Source organism: Diaphorina citri, unplaced genomic scaffold (genome assembly GCF_000475195.1).
Source record: "Diaphorina citri unplaced genomic scaffold, Diaci psyllid genome assembly version 1.1 scaffold406, whole genome shotgun sequence".
Classification (NCBI taxonomy): Eukaryota; Metazoa; Arthropoda; class Insecta; order Hemiptera; family Psyllidae; genus Diaphorina; species Diaphorina citri.
The window spans coordinates 80,201-98,777 of record NW_007377841.1 but is presented as its reverse complement, the minus strand read 5'-3'; the positions used below and the strand labels follow the sequence as shown (position 1 = coordinate 98,777).

Genomic DNA, 18,577 nt, shown 5'->3' with positions numbered 1-18,577 from the left:
AGGCCGCCGACTATGTGCGGAATGGACACAGCTTTACAGGTCTTTCAAACATGCAATGAGACCCAAAAACTATAATATAAAGATTGAGGCGATTTTGAATATTTTTTAAATAAATTGAATTAAAATTGAACAAAACCGAACAAATGAAAAATGAACAAACGTTGAGTTTAAAACTTAAAATGTACTTCGTTCGTTCAACAGTAGTACTTACTTTCCCAGCGCCTGTAGCAGGTACAGGACGCTGTTGGCGTTTTCCCTCTGCGTGAGTGACACATTAGTGACGGTTTTGGGTAAGGATCGTCTGAGTATAGCTTGGAGTAGTCCGTGTGGTGCTATCTCTAGGGTGATTGCGTTCTTCTGAATGTGGCGTGAGGTTTCCTCGAACAGCACAGGGGAGAGTAGGTTGTTGGTGTGATATTCGGCTGAGGAGTACTTGGCGAGGTGGGTGGTCCAATTAGCTTCGGTGTTGGAGGTACTGAGCCACTTGGTGGACCTGGGTTTGGGCTCTGGAATTACCTGAGACCAAATTTAATAAGAGTAGAATAATGTGAGGGCGACAAATTTGAATTTGACAAGTTTGCTTTTATTTATTCTTACGAAACTGGCCTCTTATTCTTACGAAATTTGACATGCGCTCTATCTCTTGCTTTCATACAGGCTCTAATGTCATCAGTCAGCCATGGTGCTGGCGGTCGTTGGGCACGACATTGCTTGAGCGGGGCATGTTTTTCAGTGTTGGCTACATTGATAGTTCTGGCGAATATATTGTCTGCCTGAAGTTCCGCCACGAATTTCTTCACATTTTCCTCAGGGCCGGATATGGTAGAACTATCAGGGCTGTTGTGACAGGCGACCTCAATCTCAGGGGGACATCTGGAGCGGAGGTCCTTGTAGCCCAGGCCTGATGACACGGAGGAAATGAAGAACAGGTATACAAACATGTCTTACAATTAGTTGTGTAGTAAGCTGTTGAAAATATTCAGAAAAAGAGGGCCTACGGGAACCAAAATTTAATTACAAAATTTTTCTTTGGGTATGTTTTGACCTTTTTTTCTACAATTTCGAAATTAAACATTGAAAGAATAGTACCTATTACATATTTACATACAATCAAAGTCTTCTCCGTCCTCCTGTATGGCGTAGAAAGCTGGATAGTAACAAAAGAAACCACAAGAAAGCTTGAAGCGTTTGAACTATGGCTGTACAGGAGAATGCTGAAAATCCCGTGGACGCAAAAAGTCACCAACATCGAAGTACTCCGACGGATGAAGAAGGAGCTAGTAAACACCGTAAAATAGCAAGAGAGGTCCCGGCAGAAGAAGAATCTCGTGGTTGGCTAACCTCAGAATTTGATTCGACAAATCATCAGCCGAACTTTTCCGGATTGCCACAAACAAGATAAAAATATAAATAGCCATGATGATCGCCAACATCTGGAACGGATAGGCACTCAAAGAAGAAGAAAGTAGGATGATGGATGGTCCTTTTTTTCTGGTAAACTTACCGACCGCGGCCATAGCTCCTCGGATGAATTCGGTTTCTACGGAGGCTAAGCCTCGGTAGTAAGCGGCCAGGATAGTTTGTTCCACAGTGAAGCAGCCATCAGCATATGCACAACCAAGCTCCCCTACAGAGTGTCCAATGATGTGGTCAGGAGTAATGTTGAGAGCGCGGAGTATGTCTACTAGACCAATCTGAGAAGAAGAGATGAAGAGAAGTAAATCAGAGTTCAATTATTTCCACAGGATTTCTGCATCACGCAACCTGGGCCTGCCACATATTATTAGGAGCGTAGTCGCGCAACTTTTAGTAGCGCGATGTCGCCTAGAAATCCAATCCTATGAATATGATACAGACTTCTCACACTCTAGGAGACCTATGTAAATCGTGCGACTCCGGTTGTTTGGCTTTTTCTTCTTAAATAATTCAACTATGGTGAACGATATTTTTACCTGAATGGCAGCGATTCCAACGAACGAGTTCAAAATATTGTCAAACATTTTCGGGTTAGTGTCGGTGATGATTCGTTTAACATCGACTCCTTTCGGCTTGAGCACGGCTTGGAGTTTCTCGATGGTGGCGGCAAATATAGGAATCTCCATGAGTTCAGTGCCCATGCCATCCCATTGTGAACCCATGCCAGAGAATACGAACCATAAGGGCCGGGTATCACCAGGATAGTGCTGTAAACATAGTAGAGACACAACCACATTCATTTTGACAATAAAAATGGCAGAAGCATAAGGTATTCCGCCAAAAAGCACATCTGATCCCTTTTGGTTAGGTCTTCCGCTTGCTGAAAACAACAGGTGGTCCGAGACGAGAGCAAAAAAGATCAATTTTTTGTGGAATTGTTAGTTCAAAGGATTATAAGTCATAGGCATGTCACTTTGTAAATAGTTTCAGACTTCAAAAAGATGATTGATAAAATTCAAGTGACCACACTGTACCTATTCCATCTTAATATTTTTTACTCACGGTTGAGCTCCGGATTTTCTTGTCGCTATTGGCTGACAGAATGGTATAGCCTCTATACATGTGACCTGCAATATCATCACTGTGGATCTCATGGAAAAGACGTACATACTCGGCGTCCAGAGGTCGACTTTCCAGCTGAAATGAACAACACAATTACTTTAGCTGGGGGATGGGCACTCGTGTGGTCTGGCTGTGGGACTATAAACAGGGAGGAGAACAGCTAACCCTAACCAGCCTAGCAAGCTGGCAGTTCCTCAAAGGGTTCTCTCTGCTTTTAAAGACCAAGTACAAGTCCTCACGATGGTTGACTGCGGTTCAGGACGAGCCAGCCAATTTAACATGGCTAGAGCTAGAGACCATCACCCCGGTGTATAGCAGATACAAAAAGACATCTTTTCTTTATTCTGCTATCGCCATTCGGCGAAAGCTAAAGCCGCTACAACAACAAATAAAGTTTAAGATTTAGGCGTTATCCTTGATCAAGATTTGAAATTCTCAATTTACCGTGAAACCATTGTTAACAAAGGCTATAGAAACCTCGGCTTTATTTTAAGAAACACCAGAAACTTTAACTCCCCTAAAACCTTTAAAACACTGTTTTGTTCTCTAGTTAGATCTTGTCTAGAGTATGCCTCAACAGTTTGGTCTCCTAGTTACTCAACTCACATCGAACAAATTGAGAAAATTCAGAATAAGTTTCTAAGATCCCTAGGTTACAAAGACCAGCATGTTGAGGATAATCATACCTAACTATAAAGCAATATTGAGTAAATATGAAATGAATACGTTGCAACATCGCAGAGACATCTTTGATTATATTGTTTGTTGTTAAACTATTACAGGGTCAAATTCAATGTTCAGAATTATTAGAACAACTTACATTCAGAGTCAATAAAAAAAGCACTAGAAACCAAGATCTTTTTGCCCTTAAAACATATAAAACAAATACATCAAAGACGTCTCCGCTTAATTGAGCTATGGATTTATGCAATATTATATCTAAGTCGCCACATAACATAGACATTTGTTCAGACTCTTTATTTAAAAAAATGATTGACAACAACCTCTAATACCAAATACTCCATGCTACCTTCGACATTGCCATCAGACTTGGCAATAGTATTGTATGGAAAGTCAACTCGAAGATAAATTGCAACACCTCCAGATCCTTTGTACAGTCTGTCATTTCTTATTAGATTGTACCCGATGGAATAGAGGGTTTAAGGAATGTCTCCGACACCAGCACAGCTCCCACTGACAAGTTCGAGAAAGACTCAATGAAAGTCGGATGATGTGCTACCAGAGACGTGGACACATTTAAACTGTTTCCGGAAATAATCAAGAACATTACGAAGACGGTCGAATGTGGAGACAGCAGTTGAAACATATTGATTCAAATCAGCATAAGAGGTAGGGGAAGAATGATCAGAAATAGAATGGTAAGAACCAGGAGAAGAAGAAAGTGAGTGATATGACGAGGTAGGGGAAGAATGATCAGAAATAGAATGGTAAGAACCAGGAGAAGAAGAAAGTGAGTGATATGACGAAGAATAAGAGGTAGGGGAAGAATGATCAGAAATAGAATGGTAAGAACCAGGAGAAGAAGAAAGTGAGTGATATGACGAAGAAGAAGAAGAAGGACTAGCGGGAAATAACCTAGGGTCCATATAAAAAGAATCGTTATCAGTGAAGTTAACTTTCTTTCATACCTATATCATTATAGTGGATGCTGTTTAGAGTTGATGGCAAAGAATTCCCGGCAGAAAGAGATACATACAATATAAATCAAAAAGAAGGTAGAAAGGAAAATCAAAATTTTGGCCTCGGCGAAAATTCCCGGCAGAAAGAGATACATACAATATAAATCAAAAAGAAGGTAGAAAGGAAAATCAAAATTTTGGCCTCGGCGTTTTTACATAAAGCTAAATCAAAATTTTGAAGGTGTACCTTCAAAATCAAGCCCCCCCAAAAATTTAGGCAAGAACCGCCTATGGAGACACTACAGACCTTTGATTGAGGATAATAAACAGAAAAAATGCGAAAAGTCTTTTGTTTCACCACAAATAAATTAAATTTAGTGAAGAGCCTTTTCTTTCGCCACAAATAAATTAAATTTTGTTACATAAACAGTATGATGCTTTTAAGAGACACTACAGACCTTTGATTGAGGATAATAAACAGAAAAAATGCGAAAAGTCTTTTGTTTCACCACAGATAAATTAAATTTAGTGAAGAGCCTTTTCTTTCGCCACAAATAAATTAAATTTTGTTACATGAACAGTATGAACACACTGTACCTGAATTTTGCCGTTGTGGAAGGAGGGTATGTCCTTGCGAGGTGATTTGAAGTTGATGTTGGGCGGAATGATGCCATTCTCCATGGCCAGGATGACTTTGGTTACTGAGCACACACCGGATGCAGGCTCAGAGTGGCCAATGTTAGACTTGACAGATCCGATGAGGAGGGGGGTAGTGCGGCCAGGACAAAACACATTCTCTAGGGCCTGAACCTCCTCGGGGTCACCCACCTGGGGAATGAAATAACTACATAGTAGACTAGTAGTTCTATGAACTGTAGAAATTAATGTTCTTTAGGTGTTTATTTAACAAGTTTGCCAACTTCAATCTAAAAGGAAAATCTTCTTTGAACTTTTTTGCCAAATTTCATAAAAATGGAAACCGTTCTACGAAAGTGCGAGGTATAGTGAGACAAACTGAAAAACAAGAAAAATCATCGAGTTAAAACTCAGAAATCACATGGTTTGTTCAGTTTCTTTTCTACCGTACCTTGGTGCCAGTGCCATGAGCTTCAATCCAAGCTAAATTCTTAGGATCCACCTCGCACTCGGAATAGAAGTCCTCCAGTAATCTCTGCTGTAGTGCTCCAGACGGATAGGTGATACCTTGTTCCTTGTAACCGTCGCAGTTGGTCTTAGCGTGAACTACTCTGGCGTAGACACGTTTCGCATCCTTGGATTTCTGGAGGTACATAATGCACACAGCCTCTGAGCGACAATAGCCGTTAGCTGCGAACCAATCATTGATTAATATTAATTATTGATGTTTTGCTTCTTTATAATATGTAGGTACATACATATGTGTAAATATATTATGTATTTCTAGTCTCCAAATGTCGTGTCGTGGGATCAAATAAATTAAAAAGCACCAGCTTTAACCTTAAAAGTGAAAGACCAAGTGACTTTAACCCTAATTATTGTATCATTTATTGTATCAAAGTTTATTTCATGTTTCAACACATTGGGTTGTTAACATACATCAGTAGGTATATAGGTACAGTAAAAAAAAGCAAAGTAGCAAATTACTAATCCTTTGAAGCAACGGTCGAAAGTAAATTCTTACCCGCTTCATCGAACGACTTGCAGCGGCCATCCGGTGACAATACTCCTAGTCTGGCGAACTGTAGGGACACATATGGATGTAGACACAAATTACAACCACCTACGAAGGCCGCGTTGCAATGGCCGTCACGTATTGATTTGTACGCATGCTCCAGAGCATACAGACTGGATGAACAAGCAGAGTCCACTGTGTAACTTGGACCTGAGGGATGGAATGGGTTCATTTCATGATATTATAGGGTAAGAATAAACATGACCGCTATATGAAGGTTTTGTCATAATACCATGTCACCTAATTGACTAACAAATTTGGATTTCTCTAAAGTTCTTTCCGCATCAGAGTATTTCCTGTTTCGCTGCGTTCATATTATGCCCTGTTTCTAGTACGTGTTTCGCGAAGTTAGACTTTTCAGGTTTGTTGTTACGCGCTGAAGCTTTGTGTTCGCTAAGTCTAGTTCTCAGACTTCTTTGCGTCATACCCACATAATATATGCGAATGCGGTAGCACATATTATGTGCTACCGCATTCGCACGTTAAGCGGTATACAACTCGTAAGTATCCATTTTCATAAATAACCTAAGTAAAATAGTAGGTAGATATAAGACTTACCATTAACACCTAACCAGTAGGATACCCTGTTGGCCAACATAGCACGTGAACACCCGGTAATTCCAAACCCATTGATCTGAAGTTTCTCATAGAACCAGGTCTTCTCAGATTCCGAGAAACACGCTCCGATAAATACTCCTGTCTTAGATCCGCGCAGACTTTTCGGATTTATTCCTGAAAATAAGAAGAGAAAATCAGAAACCGTAGTCGGTTCCGTCGGTCTTCTCAGATTCCGAGAAACACGCTCCGATAAATACTCCTGTCTTAGATCCGCGCAGACTTTTCGGATTTATTCCTGAAAATAAGAGAAAATCAGAAACCGTAGTCGGTTCCGTCATCTCTTGAGGCTTGTTTGATTGAAAAGGAGAAACCGTTCAGTACGTGGATATGTAAGGCAGAAATCTGGAGATCAAAAGTTCGAAATTAGGGTAAGAAGACCTCAGTTCTAAAAAAAGAGTCAAGTCCATTCTCTTGGAACCTATTTATAATATGTCTATTGTCCGAGCTAGAAGGACATGGCCTCAACTCACCTGCGTCTATCACAGCTTCATATGTTTTCTCCAATATTATCCGACACATAGGATCCATGGTATGAGCTTGCTTGAAATGAACTCCAAAGAAGGCTGCGTCAAACTTGTTCACTTCATACAGCTTACCAGTTCTCTGTGGGATCTCGGGATGTTCTAGAAGATAGGATATTGTTATTGTCTTCAACTTCTTATGAGTTACTCATTTACACCAGAAAAAACTCTTGAATTTTTTAAAAAGCCGTTCATAATACTACAGGTCAGCACTGTCCCAGGAAGAATTTCACACTTCAAGTCGATTAGACATTTTTTTCTGCAAAATAAGAATTTCCTTTCAGGACAGGAGCTTGGTTAACATTACCTAGGTTATATGTATGTATTTATTTGGCTGGTGAAGCGACACTGGCTTTACCCTCCGCTGTATGCTCACATAATGGTATACCCTTACCGAGTTTCCATCTTCTATCATCATCAGATATGAGATCCACCTTGTTGTTGAGCTTCTCGCCAAAGTCCCGCACATCAGTCGAGTCAGGGAACACGCCGGCGATACCTGTGATGCAGATCTCATCACCTGGTGCCGGGCGCGCAAGGCGACGACCCGCCTTGAGTGCCAACTCCTTGCTAGTCAACTTTGCCGGAGCAGGGGAATTCGGTGCCGGACCCATGCTGGAAACCTGCAGGAGAAATACGCATGGGACACTCAGTTGATTCAACCAATGCGAAACGGTCTCGGTTTTCAACTCGAGTTTGAATTTGTTTTGAATCAACTCGTCTGTTTCACAATAACTTTTGAACGGCTAGTGCGACTTTGATAAAATTAGACAGATATGTTAAAAGAATACCATGGAACGTAGATATTAAATAAATTGTTTAGTAATTATCGTTCAAAATCATCAGTTTCAGCAGTTCACGAACCCATCAACAGCTTCTGAACTAAGTGTTTTGATATCCTCAATATTTCCCTTAAATGACAAAGATGGACAGTCATATAGGATATGGTCAGTAGTTTGTTTAGGGTGCCCACACTCGCAGCTTTCGTCGTCAGTCAGCCCCCATTTGAATAGACATGAGTTGCAGCGTCCATGATGTGTACGGAGTCTGTTAAGGTTGCATAGTGCTTTCCTTGGAAGAGAGGACTCTTTTCGCGGGAAATTGAAACCCGCGAATTCAAATAAGGAAGACTGGTGCTGGCTTTGTATCCACGCATCCTTCCATTCAGCATCCATATTGAAATTTCTGTCACGTAGATGTTTACCCAATGACAACGGGGGTTTTCTTGAAGAGAGTCTTGTGTGAGGTATTTCAAGGAGATCATCATGAAGAGGAATCTGTTGATTGGCTTGGATCTTGTCATACATTTTGACCAAAGCTTGCTTACGACGTAAAGGTGGAGGGGCGATACGACTTAGGGCAGGTAATCACTCGGTAGGTGTGGAACGGACTGTTCCGGAAATGAGTACGAACCCATCATACACGTCACATTCCCTACCTACCTACATGGAAATTTACTCATTTTCAGGCCTTGACGACTTCCAGTTGAAGTATTGATGTTGCTGTGACTCCTTAGAAGATCCTATCTATCTCCGTTGGAAAATATGTATGCAAGTAGATAGGTATGAGAAAATGATGTTATCCAACCTTTCACCTTTTCCCATAGTTTTAACTTTTCTCAAGGCCTTTCATCCTGTCAAACATTTTACCTATTTCTATTTAATAAGAATTATTATTCATTGTTATGTGTGTATGTATTTTCAGGTGTATTGGGAAACTATAGTCAAAGTTAATGATATTCAAAACAAGGAAAGAATCAGACGTCATAATTATGCACACACACTTTTAATCGTCAAGTCAAAGGTCAAAAAGTACCTACCTCTAGTGACTAATAAATAATTTAGGATACTCCAGTCATATGTAGATAGGTGATATGTATGAATACAGGTAAATTCAATAAATTCCTATTGTTCCAATTTTTTAATATGACTTGAACCTCTTCAGTTCAGTTGAGGTCATACACATCTAGGTAATTATAAAGCTATACGGTGCTGGTAACAAATATGACATGTTACTTACTTGCAGGTTATATTACTGTTTAGTATGGAAGACACGGATTTCAAGATTTCAGACTGAACATTTATTGTAACAAATCATCTGGCCAAAACTACCAAACATGCTCTTTTTTTTAGTTGTCCAAGGATCCGGTTGTAAGGTCTTCATTTTTGTTTCAGTTACAAGACGGGAAGTATAGGACAGATATTGAAGTTACCAATGAGCAGATAGCATCCGGAGTGCCTAAAACATCTTGCCCAAAATCCCAAAAATTCTTTTTTTTTTTTTTTTTTTTTTTTTTTTTAGTTGTCCAAGGATCCGGTTATAAGGTCTTCATCTTGATAAAGTTGTCTCGGTAGCTTCTCAGGAGAATCTGTACCGAGAGGGTATGTGCCTTCATCAAGATGACTTGGAGGTTCCAGGTTACTTCCAACATCAGTATTACTGTCATACATAAACTTCACATGATTATTAATAATAATAATAATAATAGACTCTTGAGTGGAAGGCAACCACTAGGCGAGGTTACCTGTTTGGTTTAGTTTTGATTATTCACGGTATAACTCTCACACTTCACGGGATAACTCTTATTCAATGTCTTGCCAGCTGCTACCTTGAACTGCATATGCCATGTCGTCTGCATACATGAATTTCCTGGACAGTGACTGTGGGACATCATGGGTGTAGAGATTGTACAGCAACGGAGAGAGAACTGACCCCTGCGACAAACCATTGTTCAGTCTTTTGGTCTTACTTGGTGCTTTATATAATAAAATAGCAAACTTTGTATTCTCTTCAATCTCACCACATCAACATGGTTTTGTTAGCAGAAAATCTACTCTAACAAACCTTACAGAGTTTTGCGACTATACTGCTAAAGCATTGTCATCCAAAGATCAGGTAGATGTCCTATATTGCGATGCCATGAAATGTTTTGATTCCTTACATCATTTAGTGCTAAAGCATTGTCATCCAAAGATCAGGTAGATGTCCTATATTGCGATGCCATGAAATGTTTTGATTCCTTACATCATTTAGCTATTAGACAAAAACTCGAAAAGGCAGGATTTTCATCTCCCCTGGTAAAACTTATATTTAATAATAATAATAATAGACTCTCGAGTGGAAGGCAACCACTAGGCGAGGTTAACGCCTTAGGCGTTCTCTACCACCTAACCCTTAGAGCTCCATTATTATGTGGTCAAATTCTCAAATAAATGAGGATAAAATTCCATACCTCGGCTGGGATCGCACCCACGCCCTCGTGATTACCAGGCGAGCGTCTTGACCACTACACCACCGAGGCAGGTAACAGAAAAAACACCGTTCTGTACGAAAATCAAAAGTCAAGTTCTTTCACCCCTCCTTCGGGAGTTGTACAGGGGTCAAAATTGAGCAGCTTACTAGTATTGTGTCTCTTCTCGCCCATCTGATGAGAGGCATACTACGGGATGGGCATGCTACGACACAGACTACAAGCGTCCAATGTAGCAATTGTTTCATTGCTACGGAATAAAAACGGCGGTGAAACACTCATCCTCTTCTCGCCCATCTGATGAGAGGCATACTACGGGATGGGCATGCTACGACACAGACCACAAGCGTCCAATGTAGCAATTGTTTCATTGCTACGGAATAAAAACGGCGGTGAAACACTCATCTTTTTTTTTTTAAAGAAAAAGTGCCGACTGCCGACTCCTAGTGACACTGAGCGGCAAGGATGAACGCAACCGACACCAACAACGTAAGGGGACAACGCCTGGCCTACAGTCAGCCTTGCGGACGAGACGGGTATGGGACACGCTCAACGTTGCTTATCTTCAGTGATCTGTCTGGAACTGGTGCATTAAATGTTGAATGTCCTATCGGCGCTAAGCTTGATATCACATTTCCGATTGTTCGAGCTGTAACGACGTGGTGGACCGCATTGTTCGAAATGATTGCCCATCAATTCGGAAATAAAATTGATCATAATGTGGAGTGAATTTTAAGGATTGACAAACTTTTTAATTTTGATGGCTTTCTCACTTTGTCAGAATTTTTTTCGAAGTGTGATGGTTTGGCAAACTTAATTATTTGATCGTCTAGCTCCCCCTTGAGTATGTTGTATCTATGTATAATTATGTTGAGTGTGCAATAGTCCGAAACTAAAATAGACGCGGCATATATATAAGGGATCAGGAAGAGACCGCCTTAACATAATAATAATGTTGTATGTATCTATGAATCCGCCGCATCATCATCACCTTTGACAAACGGTGAAAAAACTTCCAACATCGAGTTTATTTCGATCCTAACGTTTAGTGGTAGTACCTACCTACTTACAAAATGTTAACTCTTTAAAAAGAAAAGAAAATCTCAGGGAATATGATTAAGGCTCCTTTCACATCTAGACTGAAAATTGTAGCACATTGCAAATTGTCGAAAAGACTGCAGAATCCACTAGTCCTAATCCTAAATATATACAGCCCCTTGTGTAACTGACTGACTGACTCACTCACTCACTGACTCACTCACTCATACTAATTCTAACCCACTGCTAGATGGGCTAGGAAGATGCGGTTTTCATATTGTTCGAGCTGTAACGACGTGGTGGACCGCATTGTTCGAAATGATTGCCCATCAATTCGGAAATAAAATTGATCATAATGTGGAGTAAATTTTAAGGATTGACAAACTTTTTAATTTTGATGGCTTTCTCACTTTGTCACAATTTTTTTCGAAGTGTGATGGTTTGGCAAACTTAATTATTTGATCGTCTAGCTCCCCCTTGAGTGTGTTGTATCTATGTACCCATGCACAACCCCGCGAAGCCCCCGGGAGCGCGCAGCGCGACCCCATGCACAACCCCGCGAAGCCCCCGGGAGCGCGCAGCGCGACCCCATGCACAACCCCGCGAAGCCCCCGGGAGCGCGCAGCGCGACCCCATGCACAACCCCGCGAAGCCCCCGGGAGCGCGCAGCGCGACCGTAAACAAGGGAGCGCGAAGCGCGAACACATGCACAACCCCGCGAAGCCCCGGGAGCGCGCAGCGCGACCGTATACGCAACCCCGCGTAGCGAACACGCGAAGCCCCCGGGGGGTGGAGGGGGGCGAAGCCCCCCTCCCGAGCACGAAGTGCGAGTACTTGTATACAGCCCCTTGTGTAACTGACTCACTCACTCACTCACTCATACTAATTCTAACCCACTTCTAGATGAGCTGGGAAGATGCGGTTTTCACCATTGGATTCCATATTTTTTGTACATACCGGGAAAAATCCCGAATTTCCAAACCGTTCCCGAGATATTGACGTTTTTTAGTTCCCCTTAAGAAATACACAGGAAACACAGTTTGAGGCCAGCAAACCTGCGTTTAATATTTTCTCCCGCTTCTAGTTGTTTTCGTTTTCTTTTCGTTTTCGTTTCTTCGAGACAAGACTCAGGGACGATATTAGTTTTCAGGGGCAAAGCCAAAAGAGAGCGCGAAGCGCGACCCCATGCACAACCCCGCGAAGCCCCCGGGAGCGCGCAGCGCGACCGTATACGCAACTTCGCGTAGCGAACACGCGAAGCCCCCCTCCCGAGCACGACGTGCGAGTCTTTTTATAAACAAGGGAGCGCGAAGCGCGACCACATGCACAACCCCGCGAATCCCCGGGAGCGCGCAGCGCGACCCCATGCACAACCCCGCGAAGCCCCCGGGAGCGCGCAGCGCAACCGTATACGCAACTCCGCGTAGCGAACACGCGAAGCCCCCGGGGGGTGGAGGCTCCCGAGCACGACGTGCGAGTCTTTTTATAAACAAGGGAGCGCGAAGCCCCGGGAGCGCGCAGCGCGACCCCATGCACAAACCCGCGAAGCCCCCGGGAGCGCGCAGCGCGACCGTATACGCAACTCCGCGTAGCAAACACGCGAAGCCCCCAGGGGGTGGAGGGGGGCTGAAGTCCCCCTCCCGAGCACGAAGTGCGAGTCTTTTTATAAGACTGCTGTAGTTTTAGGTTGAAGGATACATTAATCTGCCTGTGCCATCTTAGTTAGCTTAGTTGGTAGTGCGTCTGCCTTGTAAGCGCTAGGCCGCAGGTTCGATTCCCGCCCGGGCTTCATCAAAATCATATAAGTAGGTACCTATAAAGCGTTCGAAAGTTATCGTTGAATGTCGTGTGAATGTGTAATCTATGTAACCCCTTAAAAAAAAAAAAAAAAAAAAAAATCTGCCTGTTGACATTGCAATTTGACTGCACAGTCTTACGCAATTTGAATTTGTTGAGGGCTATACAAATAAGTCTGCCTATTCACACCTAGACTGCAGAATGCAGGTTTTTCAGATCAATACTAAATGTCCAAAAAGAGTCCACCCTTGGAACAAACTCATGTTGAAACAGAAATCTCCACTATGTACCTGCCTATTTATCTTTTTGTTAAAATTTTATAGATAAAATATTTCTTGAGCGTACTCAAATCAAATACCAAATGTACATAATAAGTATTCGGACTTACCTTAATTAAGGACCAGAAAGAAGATAACCGACGGAAAGTTTACAAAATCTATATTCGAACTTTTCGCCAAAACGAAACAAACTAAATCACTTCACAAAACCAACGCACTTACAGAAATCAAAGAAAAAGATTGGCAAAATCACAATTTTTCTAGGAAAATGTTCACACTACGAATAATTAGTGTTTGTTAAATCGGACTACTACTTGGCTTTTTAGTTAAGACGTGGCAGTACACTGAGCAACCCTGACTGTTTCTAAAACTACCAGCCGTGCTACTGTCTAGTCCGGTAGATTTGGTAATGAACTTGTCCCGCGATTTAGTTTACATAAAACGTAGTTCAGGTTAACTGTTGTGATGGAATTTTCTATCGACCTTTTCTTCGATGATAATTTTCTAGTGCCCTTTCTATCCAAGTGGCTCCAATTGAACATAACAACAGTTTTCCTGCGTTTCCAGAACCTTATGAAATCTATATACCTACCTATATACTATGACCGCCACTCAGGCTCAGACCGTATTAACGTATGTGGCAGGTCTCTATAAGACCGTTGTTAGGACGCTCTGACAGACCTAGGTCTATGATCTGTAAGAAAATCGCTGAAGAAAGGTATAAACTCCTGCAGGACCAGAACGGCGCTATCCTGACCACGTTCAAGAAGGATAATGTAGTCAAACAGAAAGAATTCTTCGACTCTGGTCTATGCCTAAGAGTACTAAGAGCTGATCGTAGCTCAATCTCAATCAGCTCCAGGCTGAATTAGAAACAAGTAAAATATCGTGGATCTGCGCAAGAGCTGATTCATGAAAAACGTCACGGTAGACCTGGGGACTATGGCTATGGAATTATCAGAGTAAGGCGACCATATCTACTGGATACCGTACCGTAGATAGCAGGATACAGCACCTACAGCCTATAGCTAGGGAGCTTTTCTATGCTTAACCCCATTCGAAAACAAAGGTAGATCTCCTGGTAATGAAAGGCATCGTCTAAGCTGATCGCTATAGCAATGCATTTGGAATACCTATGGCTAATATACACATGCCTAGATACTTACTGAAAACAGTTTCGGTCAAAAACACTGAGCACTGGGCTTAATGTCATTCACCCTGGCTTCCATAACTAAATTTGGACCAAGCAATCATTCCTTATCGTTTTTTGAGAGCACATAGGTAGGTAGGTACTGATGAGAAGGAGGAGGCAGTGGAATTGCATAACTTTAAATACTTACCTGACAGAAACCAACAGAATGCAATGTCGGAATGAACGAAGTGAGTTCAAAGTTTTAACTCGACGATTTTTGTATTTAGTTTGTCTGTTTGTTCCGCGTTAATTAACTCTTGAATAAATTGTCCGATCCTTCACATGTTAAATGTTGAACATAATACCTACATATATTTACTGCATTTCATCAAAATCATATAAGTAGGTACCTATAAAGCGTTCGAAAGTTATCGTTGAATGTCGTGTGAATGTGTAATCTTCATCAAAATCATATAAGTAGGTACCTATAAAGCGTTCGAAAGTTATCGTTGAATGTCGTGTGAATGTGTAATCAAATAAAACTATACCATCTGTACCTATACAGGGTGTTCAACCTCAAAGTGCCCCATAGGAAATTAACCCGTAAATAAAACTATAGTCTTATCTATACAGGGACAGGGTGTTCAACCTCAAAGTGCCCCATAGGAAATTAACCCGTAAATAAAACTATAAATATAGTCTTATCTATACAGGGTGTTCAACCTCAAAGTGCCCCATAGGAAATTAACCCGTAAATAAAACTATAAATATAGTCTTATCTATACAGGGTGTTCAACCTCAAAGTGCCCCATAGGAAATTAACCCGTAAATAAAACTATAAATATAGTCTTATCTATACAGGGTGTTCAACCTCAAAGTGCCCCATAGGAAATTAACCCGTAAATAAAACTATAAATATAGTCTTATCTATACAGGGTGTTCAACCTCAAAGTGCCCCATAGGAAATTAACCCGTAAATAAAACTATAAATATAGTCTTATCTATACAGGGTGTTCAACCTCAAAGTGCCCCATAGGAAATTAACCCGTAAATAAAACTATAAATATAGTCTTATCTATACAGGGTGTTCAACCTCAAAGTGCCCCATAGGAAATTAACCCGTAAATAAAACTATAAATATAGTCTTATCTATACAGGGTGTTCAACCTCAAAGTGCCCCATAGGAAATTAACCCGTAAATAAAACTATAAATATAGTCTTATCTATACAGGGTGTTCAACCTCAAAGTGCCCCATAGGAAATTAACCCGTAAATAAAACTATAAATATAGTCTTATCTATACAGGGTGTTCAACCTCAAAGTGCCCCATAGGAAATTAACCCGTAAATAAAACTATAAATATAGTCTTATCTATACAGGGTGTTCAACCTCAAAGTGCCCCATAGGAAATTAACCCGTAAATAAAACTATAAATATAGTCTTATCTATACAGGGTGTTCAACCTCAAAGTGCCCCATAGGAAATTAACCCGTAAATAAAACTATAAATATAGTCTTATCTATACAGGGTGTTCAACCTCAAAGTGCCCCATAGGAAATTAACCCGTAAATAAAACTATAAATATAGTCTTATCTATACAGGGTGTTCAACCTCAAAGTGCCCCATAGGAAATTAACCCGTAAATAAAACTATAAATATAGTCTTATCTATACAGGGTGTTCAACCTCAAAGTGCCCCATAGGAAATTAACCCGTAAATAAAACTATAAATATAGTCTTATCTATACAGGGTGTTCAACCTCAAAGTGCCCCATAGGAAATTAACCCGTAAATAAAACTATAAATATAGTCTTATCTATACAGGGTGTTCAACCTCAAAGTGCCCCATAGGAAATTAACCCGTAAATAAAACTATAAATATAGTCTTATCTATACAGGGTGTTCAACCTCAAAGTGCCCCATAGGAAATTAACCCGTAAATAAAACTATAAATATAGTCTTATCTATACAGGGTGTTCAACCTCAAAGTGCCCCATAGGAAATTAACCCGTAAATAAAACTATAAATATAGTCTTATCTATACAGGGTGTTCAACCTCAAAGTGCCCCATAGGAAATTAACCCGTAAATAAAACTATAAATATAGTCTTATCTATACAGGGTGTTCAACCTCAAAGTGCCCCATAGGAAATTAACCCGTAAATAAAACTATAAATATAGTCTTATCTATACAGGGTGTTCAACCTCAAAGTGCCCCATAGGAAATTAACCCGTAAATAAAACTATAAATATAGTCTTATCTATACAGGGTGTTCAACCTCAAAGTGCCCCATAGGAAATTAACCCGTAAATAAAACTATAAATATAGTCTTATCTATACAGGGTGTTCAACCTCAAAGTGCCCCATAGGAAATTAACCCGTAAATAAAACTATAAATATAGTCTTATCTATACAGGGTGTTCAACCTCAAAGTGCCCCATAGGAAATTAACCCGTAAATAAAACTATAAATATAGTCTTATCTATACAGGGTGTTCAACCTCAAAGTGCCCCATAGGAAATTAACCCGTAAATAAAACTATAAATATAGTCTTATCTATACAGGGTGTTCAACCTCAAAGTGCCCCATAGGAAATTAACCCGTAAATAAAACTATAAATATAGTCTTATCTATACAGGGTGTTCAACCTCAAAGTGCCCCATAGGAAATTAACCCGTAAATAAAACTATAAATATAGTCTTATCTATACAGGGTGTTCAACCTCAAAGTGCCCCATAGGAAATTAACCCGTAAATAAAACTATAAATATAGTCTTATCTATACAGGGTGTTCAACCTCAAAGTGCCCCATAGGAAATTAACCCGTAAATAAAACTATAAATATAGTCTTATCTATACAGGGTGTTCAACCTCAAAGTGCCCCATAGGAAATTAACCCGTAAATAAAACTATAAATATAGTCTTATCTATACAGGGTGTTCAACCTCAAAGTGCCCCATAGGAAATTAACCCGTAAATAAAACTATAAATATAGTCTTATCTATACAGGGTGTTCAACCTCAAAGTGCCCCATAGGAAATTAACCCGTAAATAAAACTATAAATATAGTCTTATCTATACAGGGTGTTCAACCTCAAAGTGCCCCATAGGAAATTAACCCGTAAATAAAACTATAAATATAGTCTTATCTATACAGGGTGTTCAACCTCAAAGTGCCCCATAGGAAATTAACCCGTAAATAAAACTATAAATATAGTCTTATCTATACAGGGTGTTCAACCTCAAAGTGCCCCATAGGAAATTAACCCGTAAATAAAACTATAAATATAGTCTTATCTATACAGGGTGTTCAACCTCAAAGTGCCCCATAGGAAATTAACCCGTAAATAAAACTATAAATATAGTCTTATCTATACAGGGTGTTCAACCTCAAAGTGCCCCATAGGAAATTAACCCGTAAATAAAACTATAAATATAGTCTTATCTATACAGGGTGTTCAACCTCAAAGTGCCCCATAGGAAATTAACCCGTAAATAAAACTATAAATATAGTCTTATCTATACAGGGTGTTCAACCTCAAAGTGCCCCATAGGAAATTAACCCGTAAATAAAACTATAAATATAGTCTTATCTATACAGGGTGTTCAACCTCAAAGTGCCCCATAGGAAATTAACCCGTAAATAAAACTATAAATATAGTCTTATCTATACAGGGTGTTCAACCTCAAAGTGCCCCATAGGAAATTAACCCGTAAATAAAACTATAAATATAGTCTTATCTATACAGGGTGTTCAACCTCAAAGTGCCCCATAGGAAATTAACCCGTAAATAAAACTATAAATATAGTCTTATCTATACAGGGTGTTCAACCTCAAAGTGCCCCATAGGAAATTAACCCGTAAATAAAACTATAAATATAGTCTTATCTATACAGGGTGTTCAACCTCAAAGTGCCCCATAGGAAATTAACCCGTAAATAAAACTATAAATATAGTCTTATCTATACAGGGTGTTCAACCTCAAAGTGCCCCATAGGAAATTAACCCGTAAATAAAACTATAAATATAGTCTTATCTATACAGGGTGTTCAACC

The 18,577-nt window shown here is 40.2% G+C and overlaps 2 protein-coding genes across 2 annotated transcripts in view; both read right to left on the bottom strand.

The window, feature by feature from the left end:
- Positions 1-2,607, bottom strand: part of LOC103508526 (fatty acid synthase) — a 29,440-nt gene extending 26,833 nt beyond the window's left edge. The window contains exons 1-5 of the mRNA XM_026823109.1: positions 2,479-2,607; positions 1,953-2,183; positions 1,505-1,694; positions 648-901; positions 212-516 (exon numbers count right to left, since the gene is read on the bottom strand). Of these exons, the coding sequence (XP_026678910.1) occupies positions 212-516; positions 648-901; positions 1,505-1,694; positions 1,953-2,183; positions 2,479-2,538 (1,040 nt within the window). The 5' untranslated portion in view covers positions 2,539-2,607. The remainder of the gene's footprint in view (positions 1-211; positions 517-647; positions 902-1,504; positions 1,695-1,952; positions 2,184-2,478) is intronic.
- A 1,063-nt stretch (positions 2,608-3,670) lies between these two features.
- On the bottom strand, positions 3,671-13,836 carry LOC108252307 (fatty acid synthase-like). The gene is made up of 8 exons (XM_017443795.2): positions 13,502-13,836; positions 7,423-7,651; positions 6,978-7,130; positions 6,448-6,621; positions 5,839-6,039; positions 5,266-5,504; positions 4,771-5,006; positions 3,671-3,800 (listed from the first exon to the last, which is right to left on the bottom strand). Exons 2-8 carry the CDS (start codon positions 7,640-7,642, stop codon positions 3,671-3,673), a joined length of 1,353 nt encoding a protein of 450 aa, XP_017299284.2. The 5' UTR covers positions 7,643-7,651; positions 13,502-13,836.
- Positions 13,837-18,577: the final 4,741 nt, after the last annotated feature.